Raw genomic sequence first — 21,021 nt, forward strand, 5'->3', positions numbered from 1 at the left:
TTGCTTGAGTTTTGGGGGTTGGTTGTTTTTAAAGTGTTTTGTCTTCTAGCCGCTTACCTTGAACTATTGAATCTTTAAAAGTACTCCAGCCTATGTTAAAGCAGACTGTGTTAATGTAACCAAATGTATTCCACATGTAGAAGTATAATAAAGAGCGAGGAGTGGATGAATGTGAAATAATTTAGTTCCAATTAATCAACAAATCCTAGCCTACAAAATTGTTAGTTTCGCTACTCTGAATATACACGGGTATATTAGTGTAAATTTTCTGAAGGCAAGGTATGAAGTAAATTTTCTTCAGGGGACTTCAGCAAAAATGAAACTAACAAATTCCAAATTGTAAAATAGTTTGCATAAATCCTGCTCTTTATGAGGGTTTTTCTTCCCTGATACTCTTGTTTTATATGTCTCTGAAGTTGAAGGCTGACCAAGACCTAAAATACTGTTGTTTTCTCCTTCAGATATTTAATGTTTATAGTTAGGCTTCAATTCATATTTTCCTCTCATTGTATTAGGGTATTCACACTGATAATTATTTTATACTATTCAGAAATAGTTTACCTTAGCACTTAGCAGCCAAGTAGATGTATGTATTTCAAGACCAGCGGTAATTCTTTTTTTAGTTTTGTGCCTAAGAAAAGACTAAAGGCCCCCATAACATTGAAAAGGACTTGAGCTCATAATTTATAAATGTCACTCTGTCAAAATGGTTAGTTGTGTAATTTTCTCATCCATCCAACCAGTCCTACTTTGACAGTTTATTTTTTGTTCAAGTGCTGTAGACATTTGTCAAAGAAGACAGAATTCAACACAGTCCTAATTAGCATTAGGTGTTATTGTAGTAAAACAGCTTTTGTGAGGGAGTAAACATTCTCTGCGCTGCTTAAGATAATTTATCACTATAGTTCACCTTAAGCATCTTGACTTTTTAAAATCTGTCCTGAGTCTCATTAATTGGAAATATAACAGAGTGCCTCAAACAGCAGAGCAGCTACAACTTTTTGAAAATACTTTTTTGGAAGTCCTGTTGTCAGATAGTCTTGAATGCCATACATGAGACTATTTTCCTTTTCTGTTCTCTTTGAAATCACAACAGCTGGCTTCTAATACTCCTCTCTCCCTAAAGACAGGCAGTATTTTGCTTCTGCAAATTAGAAGCCACAATCCTTTTTGTTATCTCTCCCCCTTCTCTTTTTTCAGACTGTGCGCAGACAAAAAAACACCAGACCAAAATAAGCAAACAAAAAGACAACCCAGGGGCTTGATTTACATATGTTTGTGCATGCATGTGCTAAAATTAATGAGCTGCCAGAAATTAATTCCTTCTGTAATTACTTGTTAAGATTACATGATGATACAATCATATACAGTAGGAAGAAAAATACTATATTTTATGTGCTTGAGATGCCATCACTGGTTTCCCTCAAATCTGAAGCACTAAACTGCAACCTTGCAGATAAAGAGTTTGGTTTCCTGCATACTTTACTAGAGACACAACTGGAAATATATATTAATAGGATAGTAAAGATTTTTATTTCTATTTTTTTTTTTGTGGAATTTTGCCTCACCAATTGAAAAAGGGCAAATGCAAAACTTCTGTTTCAGTGGATGTGACTGTATCTTAATACCTATTCTCAAATATTTAAAATTATGTAAAAAAAGAAAAAGTATTTCTTAGTATGTGATTGGTCTGTTTTAATGAGGCCTTCAGAGTGTCAAGTCAAAACTGTGATTTTTGGACTGGATTTTACAGATATCTTTCTGATCTTCATGCGCCTGGGGACCCAGCTTGGCAGTGCATTGGTGCTCAACACCAGTGGATTCTGCAGCTCATGCACAACTGTAAGGAGAGCTATGTTAAAGAACAAAAAGGCAAGGATACTTTTTTTTTTTTACCTTTATATATATTTATATATATTTGACATTTAGGAATGTGTCATTGCCTTTTATTTTATTCTAATGCAGAGGAGATTTTAGGTTTTCCCCATCAATTTAGATAACTTTTTACAAAGCTGAATACTGACTTTTTTTTTTCTTTATTCTGTTATAAAAACAAAACAGCAGTTGGAGTTTTCTTTTTGCTTAATTTATAACTTTTAAGCTCTTTAAGTGAGAAAAGCATTAAATTGCAATCATTTATCCATGGTTTACTGTCCTCTTGGAACATTTCTTTGAGGTCATATCAAGTTTGGATTGTTCTGTGAATCTGCTGGTTAAATTACTTTGTCACAAGATATTCTGTTAGTATATGGATACCCGGGACATTGGGGCACAGGGGAATAATGCTTAATTCCTTGACATGTAGTGAATGATATTATGGAGTCCTCTTCTTCTTTCTCTGTGTGCAGTTTCAAAATTCAGGTTGCACTGAATCTTCACAGACCTGTTAGCTGGACAAAGGGGATATTTAGGCAAAGTTATTATTAAGACCAATATGAATATATAGTTATGTTCTGTCTTTGACAATGTTGCTCCTTAAAGAAAGGTGTAGGTGTTGCTTGCAGGTATGGCTGCAACTTAGCTACAAATTAACATGATCTATCACATTAGCCTACATATAAAAAGCCTTCCAGCAGGTGGAAAGCTACTGGCCTGACATTTCTAGTAGTAAAATCTGAAAACTGGATTTTCAAATTAGGAAATAGAAGCAGTGTCTTGTTTCTTAAGAAGTCTTACAGAGTTTGCTGCAGTTCTGAAATGAATAGGCATATTGGAATCTGGCATCCCTTGGCTTATAGGTAACTCCCATGTTTAGTGTTAGTGCATGTATATCCCAAGCCAAATAAGGTATTTTATTCTGAGAAGCCACAGAAGTTTTACTGAGATGGAGCTGCTGTAGAAATGTGCTGTAATTTTTTGCAGAGGCTTTAACTCTCTGTTGCACAGGTTGCGACATAAGGTGTGGAGATCCTGGGATGCATCACTTGTGACAGCAATGTCAGTAAGTTTTAGCTTAAAAGTGTGCACAGACCATCGTTGTTCTACTACATGGTGTGAAGTGCTGTGGAACTAGCTGGAATGCCACACTGTTTTCCAGGCATTTTGGTCAAAATTCAGAAACCCATGAGGGGGTTTCCAAACCCCCCCCCCCATCTTCTTTCCTTGTCAAAAGCCCTCATGAGGCACTGCCACCAGCCTCACAACATTAAATCATCAGGAGCAAAACTCACTTGTGAAAACAGTCATGGTTAATGATTCTAAGCTTCCTTCTTCTCTCACTTGAAAAACTTTGTGTGGCCATTTTCCAGCTTTTTAGTGAGACGAATAGAGACATGATGATACTTTGTGCTTGATACTTTTTGTTTTAGTAGTCTATATAATTTTGATGTGAGTCACTCACTCCAGTGGATGAGTAGAAAATGTGTCTGAATTCCTGTATTTGTCTTGAAAAATCTCAACATGTTTGGTATTTTTCTGGCAACGAAACTGCTTACCTCAGCCATAATGTCAGAGGGGCCTTTATGATACAGCTTTGTTTGACTCACAGAAGAGGGAAGTTAAATAACCCGAATGCCCAGCAAATACAAGTATCAATAGTTAATATTTTGTGTATGTATGAAAGAAATGCTAACAGCTCATCAAATTCCAATAATTTTCTTCCAGCCTTCTATGTGGTGTTCCACTGCTTATAGATTTTTGTACAGATTTTAAAATACTCAAGAATCAATCCTAGCTGATTGAGTTTCTCGCTTAGTATCTAGTAGGACAAAGAAAAATTGCTGAGCATTATTTTTACTTTCCACAGATGTTTAATTTTGGCATACACCGGGTAGAGAGATGGAAAAAAGAAAACTCATAAGGATTTGTTATAACTGCCAAGTAGAACAATGCTGGTTGTGATCGGACGCACGGCATGCATTTTAATCTACTTTAATAAGTGTAAGCTTTTCAAACAGGGAAAGTGTGGAGATTTGCTCAGTTTGGTTATGCAAGACTGTGAGATCTAATCAACTTAAACAAGTTAGTAATGTTATTTATATGTTCATAAATTCATATGCTCTTTTTAAGATAACATGATAATAAATTTTCAAACATTTAAGTCATCCACTTAATACATGCTTCAAAAAAAGATTTACTTTTTTGTTTATCAAGTGTTTGGAGGAAGAAATGGATCATAAGACTGGTATTCTAATGAAAAGAGCTTTAAATTTTTTCTAGGTTTCCATTGTTTCTAGCAGATGGCAGTTTTCATATTATGAATGCTGAAACAAGCAGACAGCAATAGCAGTTCCACCTCAGGCATACCAACTATTTCTGGCTATCCTTACCTTCGTTCTTTGCCAACTGAATCTGTGAGTTCGAACTGATTGAGTCAAAATTTTTCAGCATAGAAACTTAAACCACAGTAGCAGATTGTATCTATTTTTACATTTCTGCAAAATTTTTCACCTTTCAGCTGAGCTTGTGCCAAAGTATTTTGCTGCTATTTTATTATTTTTGAAAGGAGAACTGTGCTCTGAGTCATTACACACGACTTTTACTACTTTAAATAGGTTTGGAATTAGACAAAGTCTCTGCTTTTCTTACCGGGATAAGGTAGGTTTTTTTTAAACCTTTAGACATTCTGGACAGGATTTTTGCAGATGATTGTCAAACTGCAAATATTCTCAAAGAATTTATTTGCTAGCCACAATGTATTCAGGAAGGGAAGGCTTACACTGCAATTATTTGTTAAACAAGCTAAAACACAATCCTAAGCCAATTCTGAGAACTTACTCCAAATTTAGTCACTATTATAAGTCAACACTGTATTTATATGGGACAAAATTGTTCCAGTTGTCTCCACACAACTAGAAGGCTGACCCATTTGTGATTACAACTGAAATAATTTCATTTTTTTATACAGAAATAGTATCTTCTCCTGTTGTCTGTAAGAGGTTTTGACTTATCCAGGCCAATAGTAATGGTCAGGAAAAAACCCCAATACTGACAAGAAGTCTAGTTTTCTTCATCCTCTCTTGGGTCCTCACCTGATGATTGCCCTCTTGTTAGTAACTTCCAAGGGTCTCCAAATTTAAGGACAAGAATGAGCTAATTTAGATGCCAAGGTATTGGAATGTACTATCAGAACTTAGATTAAAGATACATTTAAATAAATGTTTGTTTTAGGTTGATATCTAAGTATGTATTTTTGATCTAAGTGTGAATCCTTCGCTACTATCGCAAGAATTTTTTTTATAAACCTCTGGGCTTGTATATTACCAGAGATTAACTCCATTTTCTAAGAAATACTCAGCAATTGGGAATTATGTCCTAGATGTGCAAAGTATCATTTAATATCATAGCATGGTGCAGTCTCTGACGCAACCTGAAAGAAGAAACCGTGGCAAGTTTACATGACTGTAATGATCATGGAGTTCTTTCTCAGATTTTATTTCAGGGGTCAACAGAAATCCTGTGTGTTTCCAATACTGTCTGTTTCCAGTTAATCCAATTTGTGTTAATGTTCTTTCCAAAAACTGAAAGAGCATATCCAGCTGTGCTAAGCTTTGTCAAATAATTTGGCATTGTGACTTAAAAAACTGACAACTGCCAACAGCAAATTGTTTAATTGAATCTTTCCTTTGATTTTAATAAGCATTGATCATCTGTTATAATGTGATCATTAGTTAATTGGTTGCATTTATTTTAATGGGTACAAGTAGGACAGGGAGTTCTCTTAAGTCCTGTGTATGAAGTACTTCACAGCAGCATTTTGGAGTGTATTATTTCCCTTGAGGAATAACTCTGTATGTGTATGGATGTAGTGTTTCCCCTCAGTCTAAACAACCCTGTTGGTTTGCTGATTAATCTTGCATTATGTAGATTAATGTTTCATTAGGTGCTAAGATATGGCTGTTGTTACTCACCCATCATTGCATTTAGCCTATCTGTTTCTTGCTATAGCAGACCTTCCTCATTTATGAGGTGAAAAAAAATGCAGGCATGGGATATTCACATTATGAGAAACTGCTTGACTCCAAGCCCACAGGTTTTAAGGAGTGAGTGAAAGTGCAGATAAGACAGCAGATTAGAATTTCTGCTGTGCTGAAGTATAAGTAGCCAGGACAAAAAGACCAAACAGCATTGCCAGAAGCATAGTGAGGCAGTACAGGGGATGCCCAAATTATAAAGCTCCCATGCTCCTGTCCTTGTATTAAGGCATTGTCCTGTTTCTCTAATGATCAGATTCTTTCATTAAAGGTGCAGTTGTAGATGTGGGACCCATGTGCAATTGGCTAGACCTCTAGCTCTGCTTATGTAGTAGTGCTTCTAAATATATGGATTTATAGCATTAAATAAAAAACTTAAAATGCTATCTGCCTTACTCATGGAATAGGCAGTTGTGCTCCTTTATTGTTTTTGAAACTTTTTTTAGTGGTTATGAAGTTTTCCTGAAGCATAGAAGAATTTGTGTTATCTATCTAGTCATATCCACTGTTTTGTCCACTGGGAGGACTTCAAGTAGGTAAAGCCAGTTTGCTGCTGTTACTTAGTATGTAGATATGTTAAGGAAATGCATGAGATAGAAAAAAATTGAAAAAGAGTGGTTTTTCAGGCCATGAATATAAAGATTACCATGGAAGAGCATACGCACACCCAGTATTTATTTATTAGCCAGTACAGTATTTATTAGATCTCCAGTAGGAAATATTTGAATGGTAAACTGAATTGTGCTGATATTTTATTCCTTGTATTGGGTAAAGCCCTAATTCCTGCTTTTGACCTATGATCTCATGATTTGTAGACTTCTAGCAACTTCCAGTTCTGGTACCTGGATACTAAATGGTTTCCTTCAGTTAAGGTTTTACATATTTTTAAATTGCAACTATACTTGGCAATTTCTCTATTATTAAAGCATAATTGTAGTTTTTCACTATGGTTTATGCTTCCCAGATTTGTTGGAGTGCAGGAAACATGGAGAACATAATGACATAAAATGACATGAAAATAAATGTAAATAAATGAGGTTTAGTTTAAAATTTTCCTGAGGCACTGGGCAGATAGCCAAAAGGAGTTAGGCAATGGGCTTCTTAATGTGAGTATAAGGGATAGAAGCTGTGGAGGTTAAGACTGTTTTCTGTATGGCCAGTGGTTATTTGCTTGGACTTTAATAGTAGCTCAGTAGGTTTCATGATCCTTTGAGCTAAAATGGATACGGACTCCCATCCAGTTATCATCGAACTGTCTCTGAAATCCTTAATTTCTTTCCTTAATTTCTGAACTTTGTCAAGTCTCTCTCCTACAAATTCTACCACTTTTGCCAATACCTTTGATGGTGTCACTCATCTGTGACACAAATCTTTGAGATTTTATGTAATATTATTGAAAAAAAGCTACCTGTTAATAGCTAACCCAATTAGAAACTAAAGCTGTACATGGAAACATTGACATGGTTGTAGCATGATCTTTCTGCTGCCCTTTGGTTTGCAAAATATATAATACACAACCTATTAAAGTTCCCAATGTAGAACCAGCTCTCCAAACAGGAGATGGTACAGTCACTGTGATTTTTTTTTAATTATTATCATTTTTTTTAGTTCTTATTGCTAAAAAAACTAATTATTGCAGAACTGAGTATGATGCAGAGATCTCCAGATATTGTAAAAAATTCTGCAGGGCTTTTCTGTGCCAGAGTAACAGCAGCTGTACTTGGTGTGAAAGAGAGAAATGGATGCTTAGACCTTGTTGCTTTTTTTTCCTGTGCCACACTGAGATTCTATTCACCTTGCAATGAATGATCCATCTTTGTTAGATCAGACAGGCCAGCAAGGCTTGTGTCAAAAGGGCCTTTTCAATTTGTTATCCTAGCAGCTGGTTCTCTTCCATTGCCTTTGCTTACTGTACATCTGGAAGAAGAATTCTTGCAGCTGGGAGCCATTTCATGTCTAAACCACATCCCCTATCCATAGCAGAAATACCCTTTTGACAGCAGATGTCAAGCAAACCCTTAATGGGTTATTAATTTAAAAAAAAAAATTGTTCAGTACAAAAATTAATAGCAGATTCATTTTTCTCCTTTACTACCTGTATTTCTAAGTTTGCTGTAATTTAGAAATTTTAATAGAATCCAGCATGTTCAGAAGTTTAGGGGGCATTCTTATTTTATGTAACACTTTAACTAATATTAAAGTACTATAAAGAGAGTAGCTGTTGGGATTAAAAAACAACTCAGGTAGCTTAAAACCAAAATTTAAATGATTATTATGAATGAAGATAGATTAAAATTCTTCAGTAGCCAGCCTTTTACCTTTGTGTGTGCTTCCGTTTTCAGTACTTTTTCAGGAGTAAAACTGAGTTTTTCCAAAAGCACTGATGATCTTAATGTCTGCTGGAGCTAGTAAAATGAAATAATTTTTATTTCTCCGCTGAACTTGAATGCTTGACTCTTGTTTCAGAATTTTTTGGCCTGAAGGGCCAACAATAAGGCATATCCTTGGGCTGTGAAATACTTAGACCACCACTAGAATAGGCCCAGTTACCCTTTTTGTAGTAAACTGAAAACTAGTTTCATTATAAATGCATTTCTGGTAATGAAGACTAGCCTTAAGATTTAAAAAAGCATTCATTTTTAAATATCTCCCAAAACCTTTTTTTTCTATCCATTTTAATCTTCCATGCTCATCTTTTTTCCAGAAAAAACAATCCATTTTCTTCTTGATCGCTGTAAAATGTAAGGTGAGAACGAAAAAAGTACTTAGAAAAAGAATAAAATGCAATTATTCATCTGCTTTGCAGGTTAATTTTTCAGTAATATCTCCTGCTCGCCTAATTTCTTGCCTAGACAAATTGAAATTCTCACTGCGGTGTCCTTGAAAGGAATCTTATCCTGGTTGTGTCGGTGCAGGCTCCAGGCACTGTGTGTTTGGTCAACAAGCAGCAGTGGGTGGTCAGGCTGTAGCACAGGACAAGGGCCCGCTGTGCACAGGAAAAAGTGTTCAAAGGTGTTTGAGGCTGGTGAGGAAGTCTGCCGCCCTTCAGAGAGTCAGGAGGCTGTAGATCAACCTTCCCTCTCTATTGTAGCCTGTGAGAAAATTCACTGTGAGATACATAATGGGTGAGAAAACACAAGAGCTGTGTTCACCTGGTTGTACATCTTGTAGGGTCTTTTTTTTTTTTAATTAATCTTTCTCACACACATCATGTATGTGTTGTATGTACATGTAGGTGTTGAATATGAGTAAGTCTGTGTAATGACTGACATTTGACTTAACATGGAAAATCTCACTGAAGTTACTTCGCCTAAAGTTGGTCACTTGTTAACAATTTTCTTTGTCACTGAAGGAGGTACTGGCACAATGTTAATTCCCTGATCACCAGTAGCTTTTGTAAAAATCTTTCCTGGAAGTCATGTAATTGATGCACCGGGCTGGCAGAATTGCAGTGGCTGAGGCTGGATTATCGAGATGTGTGACTCCTTCAAGAAACCTCTGCCTGCCAGACCTCAGAGGGGGGGAAAAACCCAGGCAGTTGTGGAGCAATGGATATTGCAATGGATATTGCAGAACAATTTTTACACTCGGTTTGGTAATAGTTTGGGAATATGAAGGTAAAGCAGCTTTTAAAATTCTAAACCGTTTACTGGTTTGTATATTATGGAAAAAATTATTTCTGGCAAATTTCATGTCTATTGTCTTTTTAATGGAGGTTGTAATGCACTGCTTGTCAAGAGCTTGCAGTTAACAATCCAAAAAACAGGGTCGAGGTTTGTATGTGAGCTATAGGTACTGTAGGAATGGAAGTACCCTATAGTATGATAAACCTGCAGTTAGGGGTCAGCACAGATGGCTTTTGATTTACAGAAAGCTAGAGAAATAATATCAAAAAGAATTGTGCTTTTGCTATGCTCTTTAGATTCTTATTTTGGTGAGATCTTACTGCACTAGAACAGGAGTGAACAAAACCACTGACATATTTTTATTTCATGCACCCTCTGAATGCACCTTCAAAATACCTGTGCACAAAAAGTTGAAACCCACTAAAATCCTTTAAAAAATAAAACTAAAGCAGGATTGAGATCCCTAAAACTTCATATTTGATCTTCTTATGATTATATAGTTGTAAATGTAATAAGTGTTAATTATACTTTTGTTTTGTCATTAATGTTGGGTAGAAGAAGAGAATGTAGTACATTTTTTTCCTGTGTTTCCTTGGTTAAATATACACTTGGCACTGGAGTCACTGACAGATAATGCTCCATGTAGATGCTGTATTTTGGAAAAAAGAACTTTGGAGCTTCAAAGATGCAGTGCATTTTTTAAAAGTAAAGATCTACCGGGAATGTTTTTTTCATTTTGTTTATACTTCTTTGAAACCTGGTAGCACAGTAAAAAGTTAATTTCTCAAAACTTTAAATTGTTGCTGTCCTACATTCAGGGTCTAGGAATGTAAAAATAGTACACAAATCAAATATTGAGTGGGCAGTAAATTATTATTTGGTTAGTTTATTTAGGTTTATAAATATTATTGTCTGCAGTACATACTACTATTCATTGTATTGCATTATGCTGCTAAATTTAAGCTGCTGGCTCCAGAGTGGGAACCAGTTGGGATAGAAGAAAATTGTTTGTAAGTTAGCTCTCACTTTTTTTACAAGATTTATGTGTTAGTGTGCAGTCTTCAAGCGCTATCTTCTGGTAGGGGGAGAGCAAGATCAGCTTTGCTAATGTAGTCCAGATGTTTATTAGTCCTGAGGGTATATGTGCTGTTGTAGTTCCCTGCTGCTGTGTTATACTTGCTTGTAATGCTAGACAACCAATTAAGAAATTAGTTCATGTTAAACTTTCTTTTCCTGGTATGCCAGCAAACTGATGATGTGGTTTTTCTGGTGGAACAAGAGAGTATTCTTTACATGTTTTCTGTTACTGGTGAATATATAAACCATTCAGGTTGCATGGGTTTAGTGCATCAGCAGCAATACAGCTACCTCGAGCAAGTGGTTTTAATTGAGCTAATTCACATTAAGGTGTTTTGGTAAGTGTCTGTTTTTCTTAATTCTGAGGTTTAATTGGCACTGTCATTTTTAAAGACCATCTGTTTACAAGACATTCCTTGTATTATTAACACACTGTCTGAAAGCTGAGGACTTAAATTCTGTGCAGAGAGATCAGAGGGTTTTTTTTTTGTTACAGATTTTGTGAAAACTGCTACACTCTTGCTGGTGTCTTTAATTTTTTTAATAAAATATGTTTTAAATAGCAATGTCTGTGACAATTTTGACTTAGCCTTCTTGACATAATTTTTTTTCCAAATAAAATGCAAATATATTGACTCTCACTCAAATGTTCCTGAAATCCCAGGAATTATGTGAGACACTTAAATTTTCTCAGGGTCTTCTACAATTTTATTTTTATTCTGTGTAGAATTTCTGTAAGATAATGAATATATGTATTTTTTAATCTGAAGAGGAATTAATTTGTTTTGGTTTTACTTCATTCTGTAAGATGGCTGGGTTGTTTTCCTGGATGCAGATGACTGCAGAGCTTTGGTTTTTTACTTTTTCATTATTGTGCATTTTTAATTCTTTTGAAAGGAAAAACCTTTGCACAAATTCTTCAAACTCACTGTAGATCATGTCTGTGGTAACAGTGACTAATACACTTAAATCACTGCAACAGATTCTGTGTTGCTGAAAACTCATCAGTTTTAAAGCTGTCATGAAGATGAGTTGTGTTTAATAAGTGGTGTAGGAGTTGTACAGAGTGTTGCGCAGGAGTGAACAGAATCATAGCACAAACTGAAGACAGGAAAGCTGAGTTCACTGAGTCAGTTAATACAGTGTGTCAGTCACAATTGTGAATGATGTAGCTAATTAGATTAATTTACTTATGTCTTATACTATGAACAGTAAGATGATGAGTGGAAGAACTGACAGTTATTTTGATAATGATAATGCTGCTGTGATAGGCCATAGGAAATTTCTTTAAAAGCCTTTTTAAAGAATTATAAGAGAAAGAACTTCCTTCAAAATTATCTAAAACCCAATACTGTCACCTATTGGAAGTTTGTGATAAGTTTCACAATACTTTATATTGCTCTTTAGGCCCCAGCTGTTGAAGTAAAAGGATTAGGTATATTTTTTCTACCACGCTGCTCTGACACCAGAATTAATGCGCTTTGAATAGTTTTTGCTTTGTGTTACTCCTGAATCTGAGTATTTTAGTGTTACAGCTGGTAGTCGTCCTCTGTGACCTTCCTGTTATTTTAAGTGAATGTAGGTATCAATGGAAAAGATCAACAGTATAAACTCAAATGCTGGGATTCTCACTACAAAATTTAGCATTAATTATCAGGGGCGTTTTCATCTCAGTATAGGAAAATATTTTTCTGCATTGAGAACAATCAATCACTGAAGTGAGCTCCCCAGTGACATTGTAAAGCTGCCATCACTGGAGGTTTTCAACATTGAACTGGACAGAGTGCTAGATAATCTCACCCTGGCTCCCTTTCTCATGAAAGGTTGGACTAAATGGTCTTCTGAGATCCCTTCCAACCTGGAATGTTCTGTAATTCTGGAAATTTTGATTGATTTAAGTTTACTTGTTACAGCTCAGTTGAGCAATTCTGAAGTAGTTTTTGATGACTACTTTCAGAAATGTCTCTATAAGGTGAAATGCATAAAGCAGCAATTTAGACTTTTAAAAAGTTATTGACAGTGTCACAGTACATTTAAAAATTATCATAATCCTCTTATTCTTCTTATATGCTTGGTTTTCAAAATGCATGTTAGACTCCAAGTTTCTATCTCATCAGATTAGATCCTCGCTTAGACTTGTGAATAGTGACCTACATGTGGACAGGCACCCAAAGTAAAAAATAATTGTTTGATACACTGGAAAATATTTTGTGGGTTTGTAGTTATGTATAAGTAAAGACATTTACAAAGGAAACATGCCATCTGATTCCTGATGGATCGATTTTCTCTACCTGAACTTTGTAGAGGCAAAACAGCTAAGTAATAGTTGAACACTCTGCCTTTAACTGCTTCAGCTAGACACGAAAGAAACTGTTGCTGTTGAAAAGTGTATTTAGGACATACACCAGAAAAAAAAGCATCGGCAATGTCAGTAATAGCATAAATGCATTTTTATCCATGGCTTTCCAGCAACTTGTTAATTTACGTGTTAATTAGGACATTAATTATAAACAGAGAAAGATACAGTCCAAAGAATGGCATTTTCCCCATGGTACTTTTGGTTTTGGCTTTGCTACAGGAGTCAGTAGTGGTGGTATTGAATAGCATTGATACAGATGAACTAAGAGTCTAAGTAAAGCAAGACTAAGAATGTTTTTGCAAGATAGTATTTGCATCACTGAATTAAATTAGAATTCCACATGCAGCATACAGTTTCATGTCAACTGATGTGCAAAATTTTTCTAACTTTTGGGTTTTTTCCCCTCTGCCCAGGTAACGCATTGCTCCACAGCCCCATGCTGGACCTGGACAGTGATGTGCGTCCATCGCCGATCGGCCATCTCAGTCAAACCGCTTCACTGAAAAGGGGCAGCAGCTTTCAGTCTGGCCGTGATGATGGTAGGCATCTGTTCTATTTGAAAAAAAAAAGCTGCAGGCCCACTGTCCACTGTGTGGTGTAGTCAAAAAACCCAAACAAAACCCACATACTCTGTGCTTGTTTTGGTTTGTTACAAAATACAATTCTTTCTCCTTATACAACACTGTTGCTTACTAAAGAAGTTCTCCATGTTTTCTGCAGGCAAAGAGCAGTTCATAAAAATTCAAATTCAAGTTCAAAGTTTACTTCTTAGAATGTAGTTAAAGTAGTAAAAGTATTTTTTTCTACAAGACCAGATCTTTTCTGTTGCATGCATAGCCGTCTACTGCATTTTGCTTGTTATACCTTTTGTGTGTGTTTGCTGAGATTATGGTTCTCCTTGCAATTGCACATTCTGTGACTTCACATATCTGGCTCTCTGATTCTTTAAACCCAAAAAGGGAAACAAACTGTTTGACTAAGCTCAAGCAGTCTGTCTGTCCACAGCCAGCTGAGGCCTTCTGTGTTGTGTCATCAATACCCTTATCCAAACAACTTCTTCTCAGGAATCTTTCAATGGTGACATCACAGGAGACAGAAAACATGCTTTTCACAGAAAAGATCATTCTTTATTGAAATAGCTGTCTTACTCTTACCCTTGTAATTTCTCATCCCAAAGCCTTGCATGGAGGTAATTAACAAGTGTTACAAAGCAAAACACTAAATTGCTGGTTGTTTTTAGTAGAATTAGTGGAATGCCGTTATAATAATATGAATGCCACACTTAATGTAGCAAGCGACACCCAAAATCCAGTTTACTTTTAAATTGCTTGAATTATTTTGCACGAGCAGGGACTTAATTGCATATATGGCTGACAATTCTACTTTATTTTGCTTTTAAAGTCTTAGTTACGCATCTGTTACCTTTTACAAACTGAGAAAGGTACATTTACAGCAAGTTTTGCATGTTCTGTAGAGGCCAATTTAAACCAAGATTCAAAGGAAAACTGGAGAATTGGAGCACTATAATAATCCATCCCAATAATAGATACATCTGAGTTGAGTTCCTTGGTGCTTAGGTGCACATGACCACTAATAGCTCTGCCATTCTTGTTCTTCTCTGAATGGAGAGACAAAGCAGACCTACAATTTAGGATGCCTGTGCAAGAGCTGCCATTCCACATGTGCTGTGGTGTGTTCTGTTTTCAGTTTGTTTGTGGATCTTTTTAGTTTTGGGTAAATTTAAGGAATGGCATCTCTGGGTTTTTTTGGTGATTTGATGTGTTTCGGGTTTTTTTCTGCAATATGTTTGACAGTGATTGTCCAAGATATTGGTTAAAGAAATTACTATGAATTCAAAACTGCAGCATTCAAATAACATTCAGCTCTTGCTTGAGCACATGTTCATGAGAATATATAAGCAATAGACAAAAGCTCTAGTTTCCTCTTTAGATTGTTATAGCAGAGATTATAATAAAATCAATGGAATAAAATATAGATTGGAGCATTCTCTAGTAACAAAGTAAAAATATCCTGAATGTATGGCCATAACCTTTTGATATTGATGTGCAGTAGCTTATTCTAAGAGATATCTGCTGTCTGCAGGCTTGGGACTAAATCTGAAATATGCATCCTCAAGGAGAAAAGAATTCCATAGATTAAGTAAATCTTGCCAGTATGTTTCCAGTTACCAACAGACATCCGTGGTTATAACCTTGGATTGGTGCTGGAACTTTTGGCAAAGATGAAATGGTTTCTCAAAGGAACTGAATTTTTTTTTCATTAGATGTTGGGGTTTGTAGAAGTTACAGAGCCTCTGCTGCTATAGCTCTGTTGGCACAGCTTCCTGACATAGTCACAGCTTGTTAATGAAAGTTTTTCTGCCACTGAGTCTTGACCAGTTCTCTGGCAGTCATAAACCAAGCCAGTGATAGTATCTTACCTGTGTCCACACTAGGAGCTTTTCTAGTAGAGCTTTGACATTTTCATGTCTCCTAAACAGATATATAACTCACAGCACATTTGCACTTGAGTTATGTCAGACCCTCTTTCCAAATTTTGGACTTCCATTATGATTTTATTTTCGAATACTAATTCAAAATGCCTAAACTTTTTGGCCATGAGAAGAAATGGGTAGGGCAGATGTTCTATTCTACAGTCAAGAAGCGGAGCAATACATGATCCACACCTTGATAAATGGAAGCTGCTGAAGGTATGCTGTACTTCAAGGAGATTCAAGACTGTCTACCAACACAAAAATATAGTGAGGCTCTGGTGAAGCCTACTAGTATGTAATGTGCTATTAGGCAGCTATTTTTGCCTAACTGGTGAATTCCTGTTGTGTGTAGGCAACATTCTGTAGCAAAGTAGGTACACAAAAAGTGCTATTTCATGCAATATTTTTCTGCATTTCCACAGTGTTACGTAGGCTGATATCATATTCTTAAATTTATCATTTGTACGAGACCTGAGTTTATATATAAAAAACACCACATCAACAAATATGTCATTTTAAAGTGTTTTGGGGGCTTTGGTGATTTGTTTTGGGGTTTTTAAAAAAATATATGATTTCTTTGTCCAAGTGTTCCAAAGCAGACTGTAGTTCCTGAAGTGAAATACAAGTCTCTTATCACTGTTGTGCTGATACCCTGTTTTGTTAAACCTCTCTAATCATGAAAGTTTCAACGGAGAACCTAGATGGTTATGGAAGAATATTTTACAAGGTTTCCTTTATTTTCCTTTATTTATACTTGTAGTGTTAATGACTACATCTGCCTCTGTTCAGTTTTCTCTTTACCCCTTTTTGCCCATTTCAGAGGAAACTGAAAAAAGTTATCTGTTGCCAAGATTTCATTAGAAACTTTTCTAATGTCTTGATTGCTTTCACATTACCTTACATTTTAGAGTGGTTTGAAGACAGAAGACTGTCTGAATGGACAGTCTTTAGGCGGATTGCTTTAGATACCCCCACAAGGGGAACTATTCTGTAGTTACTGTCACAGTGCTGGTGCCTTGTAAGCATACAAGAGAAGAAAGAGCGTGTATGTGTACAGATTGTGTACACGTATATGGACCAGGCTTTAAATTTTTTTTATTTTTACCCGAAAGGTTTTATATATACTCTATGATCACTTGTGTAATACAGTGCAGCAGCAAGCTTGTAGTACATTCTTGTTATTTTTAAAAATGTTAATGTTGCTTTTTCCATCCTCTCTTCCCCTTTTAGCTTGGCGATACAAAGCTCCTCAGCAAGTGGTATTTGTTGAAAAGTTGACAAAACTTGTTGTAAGTCAGCTGCCCAACTTCTGGAAGCTCTGGGTTTCCTATGTGAATGGAAGTTTATTCAGTGAGGTATGGATTCTTCTATATAAAGGACTTATAAATAACAAAGGTCTGTAATAATTATATTTGAAGTATTCTATTTCACTGGTAGAAGTAACAACTTATTTTAGTAAGAGATTTTTCTTTTTAAAATAACATAAGCATACAGTGGAATTACATTAAATTCTGACAGTGGGGATTGTGTGTGTGACTGTATGTTCCAGTTGCTGGACTCAATAATATCTGTGTACTTTCACCTCTTACTCATAGCTGGCCCTTCACTGGTGATCTGAAGAAATAACACATTGCATTAAGGGTAGAGATATGTAAAAGGCAGAGTCATACAGAAAAAATATTGTTTCCTTTCTTTGGAAAAGGAGTACTCATTTCTTGAGTTTTAAGTATTTGGAAGTGAGGTTAGGTTCAAGACCAGAATTGCAAAATAACCAAGGCACTGAGCAGAATTCACAGACAGATTACAGGGATTCTAGTCTGGAATGGTAGTCACCTGCAACTACCTGTGCTACTGCTCCTTCTCGCTCAGATGATCTGATTTTTCCAAATCATCCTGATAATGCAAGAAGAAGAGGAAAAGCAAAAGTAATGATTTATGACACATATTGTTTTTATTTGCACGCTCTTAAGAGATTTTGAAAGGATACCTCTCAAAATTAATTTTTTGATTAATTATTTTGCAGTATATTATGAGAATTAATCTATCTTCTGCTACTGTTTATAAATCAATATACTGTTTTCATATGATTCTAAAAGATACTATAGCACTTTACATGTTGAACACAATGTACAGGGCTTCAGTGAAATAGATGCTATGTGTGATCCTCATTTTACATGATAAAAATCAAAAGAAAAATATGACATTTACACCTAATGTTCAGGGAAGGAAGTAAAATCAAGAATAAACCTTAGTACTGTTGACTTTCACAAAAATAATTTATTTTATAAGGGAAATGACAACCTTTCTTTTTGACACCAGTACTGTTGAAAATTAAACTTTAGAAATTCACCTGTTAAGTTTACTGTGATTTTTTTCTGTGTACAATGAAATAGAAAGCAGTTTCTAGAGAAACAAAGACTTGAACTGTAAACAAGATTAAGGAATCTTGCTCACAAAAATGACTGCAAGTGGAAAATGTAGTGATCTTCTGTCTTGCCTGAACAAAATGTTGTTTCAATGTATAAAAAAGAGAAAAAAGAGGTAGTTTTGTTGCTAGATTGTAAGGTACATATGATCTTCTATGTTTGGGCCTAATTCTGAACTTCTGAGAAATTAATCCCCACACAATTGATTTCTTCCACTCCTTCGGTCCTTACAGAAGCCCCAAAAGTTCTTGGGGAGATAGGAAGGAATCCATTCCTCCTGTGTGTTCTGCATGCCACAGTCAGTTGAGGATGAGTGAGAGGAGGGAGCGGCATAAGCTGGAAAATTTCTAGAGCATCTAAGAATATCTGTTAGCACAGTGCATTCAAGACTGAAAGTTTGTGTTTTGCTGTCAGAAACAGTACAAATTTTAATTGTCCACAAAGAAAATTATTTTGCCATGTTGCTTGGTATATATCATCAATCAGGAAGCAAGGCAATTGCTACATTTTTTTAAGAAACATCCTATGAAAAATGGTATACAGGGTTATTTCAGTTAGCTTATTTAAGTCTTCAAGACATTTAAAAAATGTAGAAAGAAAATCTCCACATACGCATTTCAGGATGTATTTTATGTTGTTCAGTTTGTAGGGTTTTAGTTCTGAAAGATTAGCTGTATGCCTTAAAATTTTGTCAGTTAAGATGTGTGTGGTATTTCAACAGTTTGAAAAGTTGAGTTCTTTGAATCACTCTAGGTGAAGTCACAAATGTGAGTAGTAACCGTTGATCTTACCACAAGATAGTTTTGGTCTGTCTGTGCAGGAAAGGTTTAAGATTGGTCTTCAGCAAAACCACTGAAAAAAAAAATTGTATCAAGGATCTATGAATTGCTTTTTTTAATCCAGCTGTAAACCAGTGTCAGTTTAAAGTTTCTATCTGAAGTTTCAAGGAATACAACTTATTTTCTTCTTAATGCTTTAGAAGAGAGAAGTGGGAGTTAAATGCAGCAATAATTTGAAGGTTGTTCTCCTTGTCTGAAATGGTATAATTCAGAGCTTTAACATACAAGAGTTTTATAGCTATGTATTTTCCAAAACTGTTAAGCAGTTTGATTTTTCTCTATTTTTTGCTCACTTCAAATTATTTGTTTTATCTTAAAGATCTTAAATGCTTTAACTAAAAAAGGATTTTTATAAACAGAGCATTTCAAATGAATCATTTGAATGTAAACTGATTGTCTTTGAGGACACTCCTGTCATGTTATTGCGCTTCTTGTCCAGTAGATGTTGCTGTACAAACATAAAATAGGAGATTTTCTAAGTAAAAAGTTGGACATCTGCACTTCACCTAGGATTTGAAATAACTTTTTCAATGTAATCCACTGAGATCTCAGTACTCTTCACAGAAGGGTAGAACTACAAACAGGAAGACTATTAGTCAAATCACGTTTTTCTTCAACTGTAACTCTGTCATGCAAAGTGTACTCATGTTCCTCTGTTCTCAAAGAAGTGACAATAAAGATGCTGCTTATTTTGCAGTCTCTTTTACAATTAGTTGAATTATTTAAAGAGCATTGTAACAAAATACTGTTCCTAAACTAAACAAAAACCCTGCAGCCCTCCCCCTCAAATCATGCATTTCTAAATTGCCTTCATTCCAAAATTTGTCTCCCACTTCACATTGCTGTCTTTCTCTGGTCAGTTTCCATGCTAAAAAAATACAGTTTCTTCATGTAAACTTGATGCACAAATGAACTATATATGTTTTAGATCTCACTAACACTGCAGTGAGAAAACTTAAACCTCAGGAAGTTTGTACTGTTTGAGCTACTCTTATGCTCAAAGTTTCTGACTTTGTCTTAAGCACACATTTTTCCTCAGAATTAAACATTAGGGTACCTACCTTCAGTAAGTTGAGTTTATTGAGATATATGTAGTCTTTGGTTAGTGAAATGCCCTGAGTTCGTTTTTGTAATTACATCATAAACTCATTGGTTTTCACTTCTTCACCTTGAAACCCCTTTTTTCAGAATTATTTTAACAGTGGTTATAAGATACTTACACTTTTCTATTTTCTCATTTTCACAAGACTGCTGAAAAATCTGGCCAAATGGAAAGATCGAAGAAAAATGCTAGGCAAAGACAAAATGATTTCAAGGTAAGTAGTTGGAGGAGATGTGGTGGGGAGAACCCTAATTTCTTTCATTTGTCCTTCATGGCAAGATACTTTAGTGTCACCTTGAAAAATAAGATTTTCTATATAATTTGTGTGTTCTCATACCTCCTTTTTCTCCCTTCTCTACCATATGGAGCCACCTGTAAATCTAACATTTCTCCCTGTTGTATATAGCGCATACATGGCTGCTTAAGCATCTTGGAAGAGATTTTTCCTTGAATTTTCTTCCCCTTTTTCTGATGCAGAAAATGATTCAGGAAGTGATGCATTCTCTGGTAAAACTTATACGTGGAGCCTTGCTTCCATTCAGCCTCAGAGAAGGAGAATTAAGACAGTATGGTGGCTGGGAGATGAAATCTGAACTTTCTGGCCAGTGGCTAACACATGTTATCCAAACTGTAAGGTAAATGGATCTCTGACCCGTAAAATGATTCTATTCATGGCATATGTGTGCTTTAAGACAAAATGTTTTATTAATTGTGTTAAAAACCCTGAATTTTGAGAATGTTAACATTTTCAAAAATAGGATGGCAAAAAAAATTGCTTATGTCTATTTTAGGATTCTATGTACAACTGTGATTATCAGTGTCTCATGGTATACTCTTATTACATAATAATATATTCATTTTTTCCCATAGCATCTTATGAAAAAGTTTGAACAAAATATTTGCCTGGCACAGCATAGAGCATAGGCGCTCAGTGAATGAAACACGATTTAATTCTTTAGGGTAGAAAGCAATTATTTGCTGCATTTGCTACATATCTTCCTATCTTTGCCAAAATGGGTGAAAATACCATGTTTTTCACTGTAGTTATTCTTAACTCACAATTTACCATTACAGTTGTTTAATGGAAGGTGATACTCCTGCTTATAATGTCATTCAGCTTATATTTTTTTATAAAATCAATAATGTACATTTCATTAATTGCAAAATGACTCACTAATATTCTAAA

General features: G+C 35.4%; 1 protein-coding gene across 1 annotated transcript in view; it reads left to right on the top strand.

The window, feature by feature from the left end:
- Positions 1-21,021, top strand: part of EXOC2 (exocyst complex component 2) — a 127,130-nt gene that overhangs the window by 52,034 nt on the left and 54,075 nt on the right. The window contains exons 11-15 of the mRNA XM_068198379.1: positions 1,754-1,872; positions 13,388-13,513; positions 16,699-16,823; positions 19,981-20,049; positions 20,313-20,470. Coding sequence (XP_068054480.1) covers positions 1,754-1,872; positions 13,388-13,513; positions 16,699-16,823; positions 19,981-20,049; positions 20,313-20,470 — 597 coding nt within the window. The remainder of the gene's footprint in view (positions 1-1,753; positions 1,873-13,387; positions 13,514-16,698; positions 16,824-19,980; positions 20,050-20,312; positions 20,471-21,021) is intronic.

This window comes from Anomalospiza imberbis, chromosome 1 (genome assembly GCF_031753505.1).
Source record: "Anomalospiza imberbis isolate Cuckoo-Finch-1a 21T00152 chromosome 1, ASM3175350v1, whole genome shotgun sequence".
In the NCBI taxonomy this organism is placed as follows: domain Eukaryota; kingdom Metazoa; phylum Chordata; class Aves; order Passeriformes; family Viduidae; genus Anomalospiza; species Anomalospiza imberbis.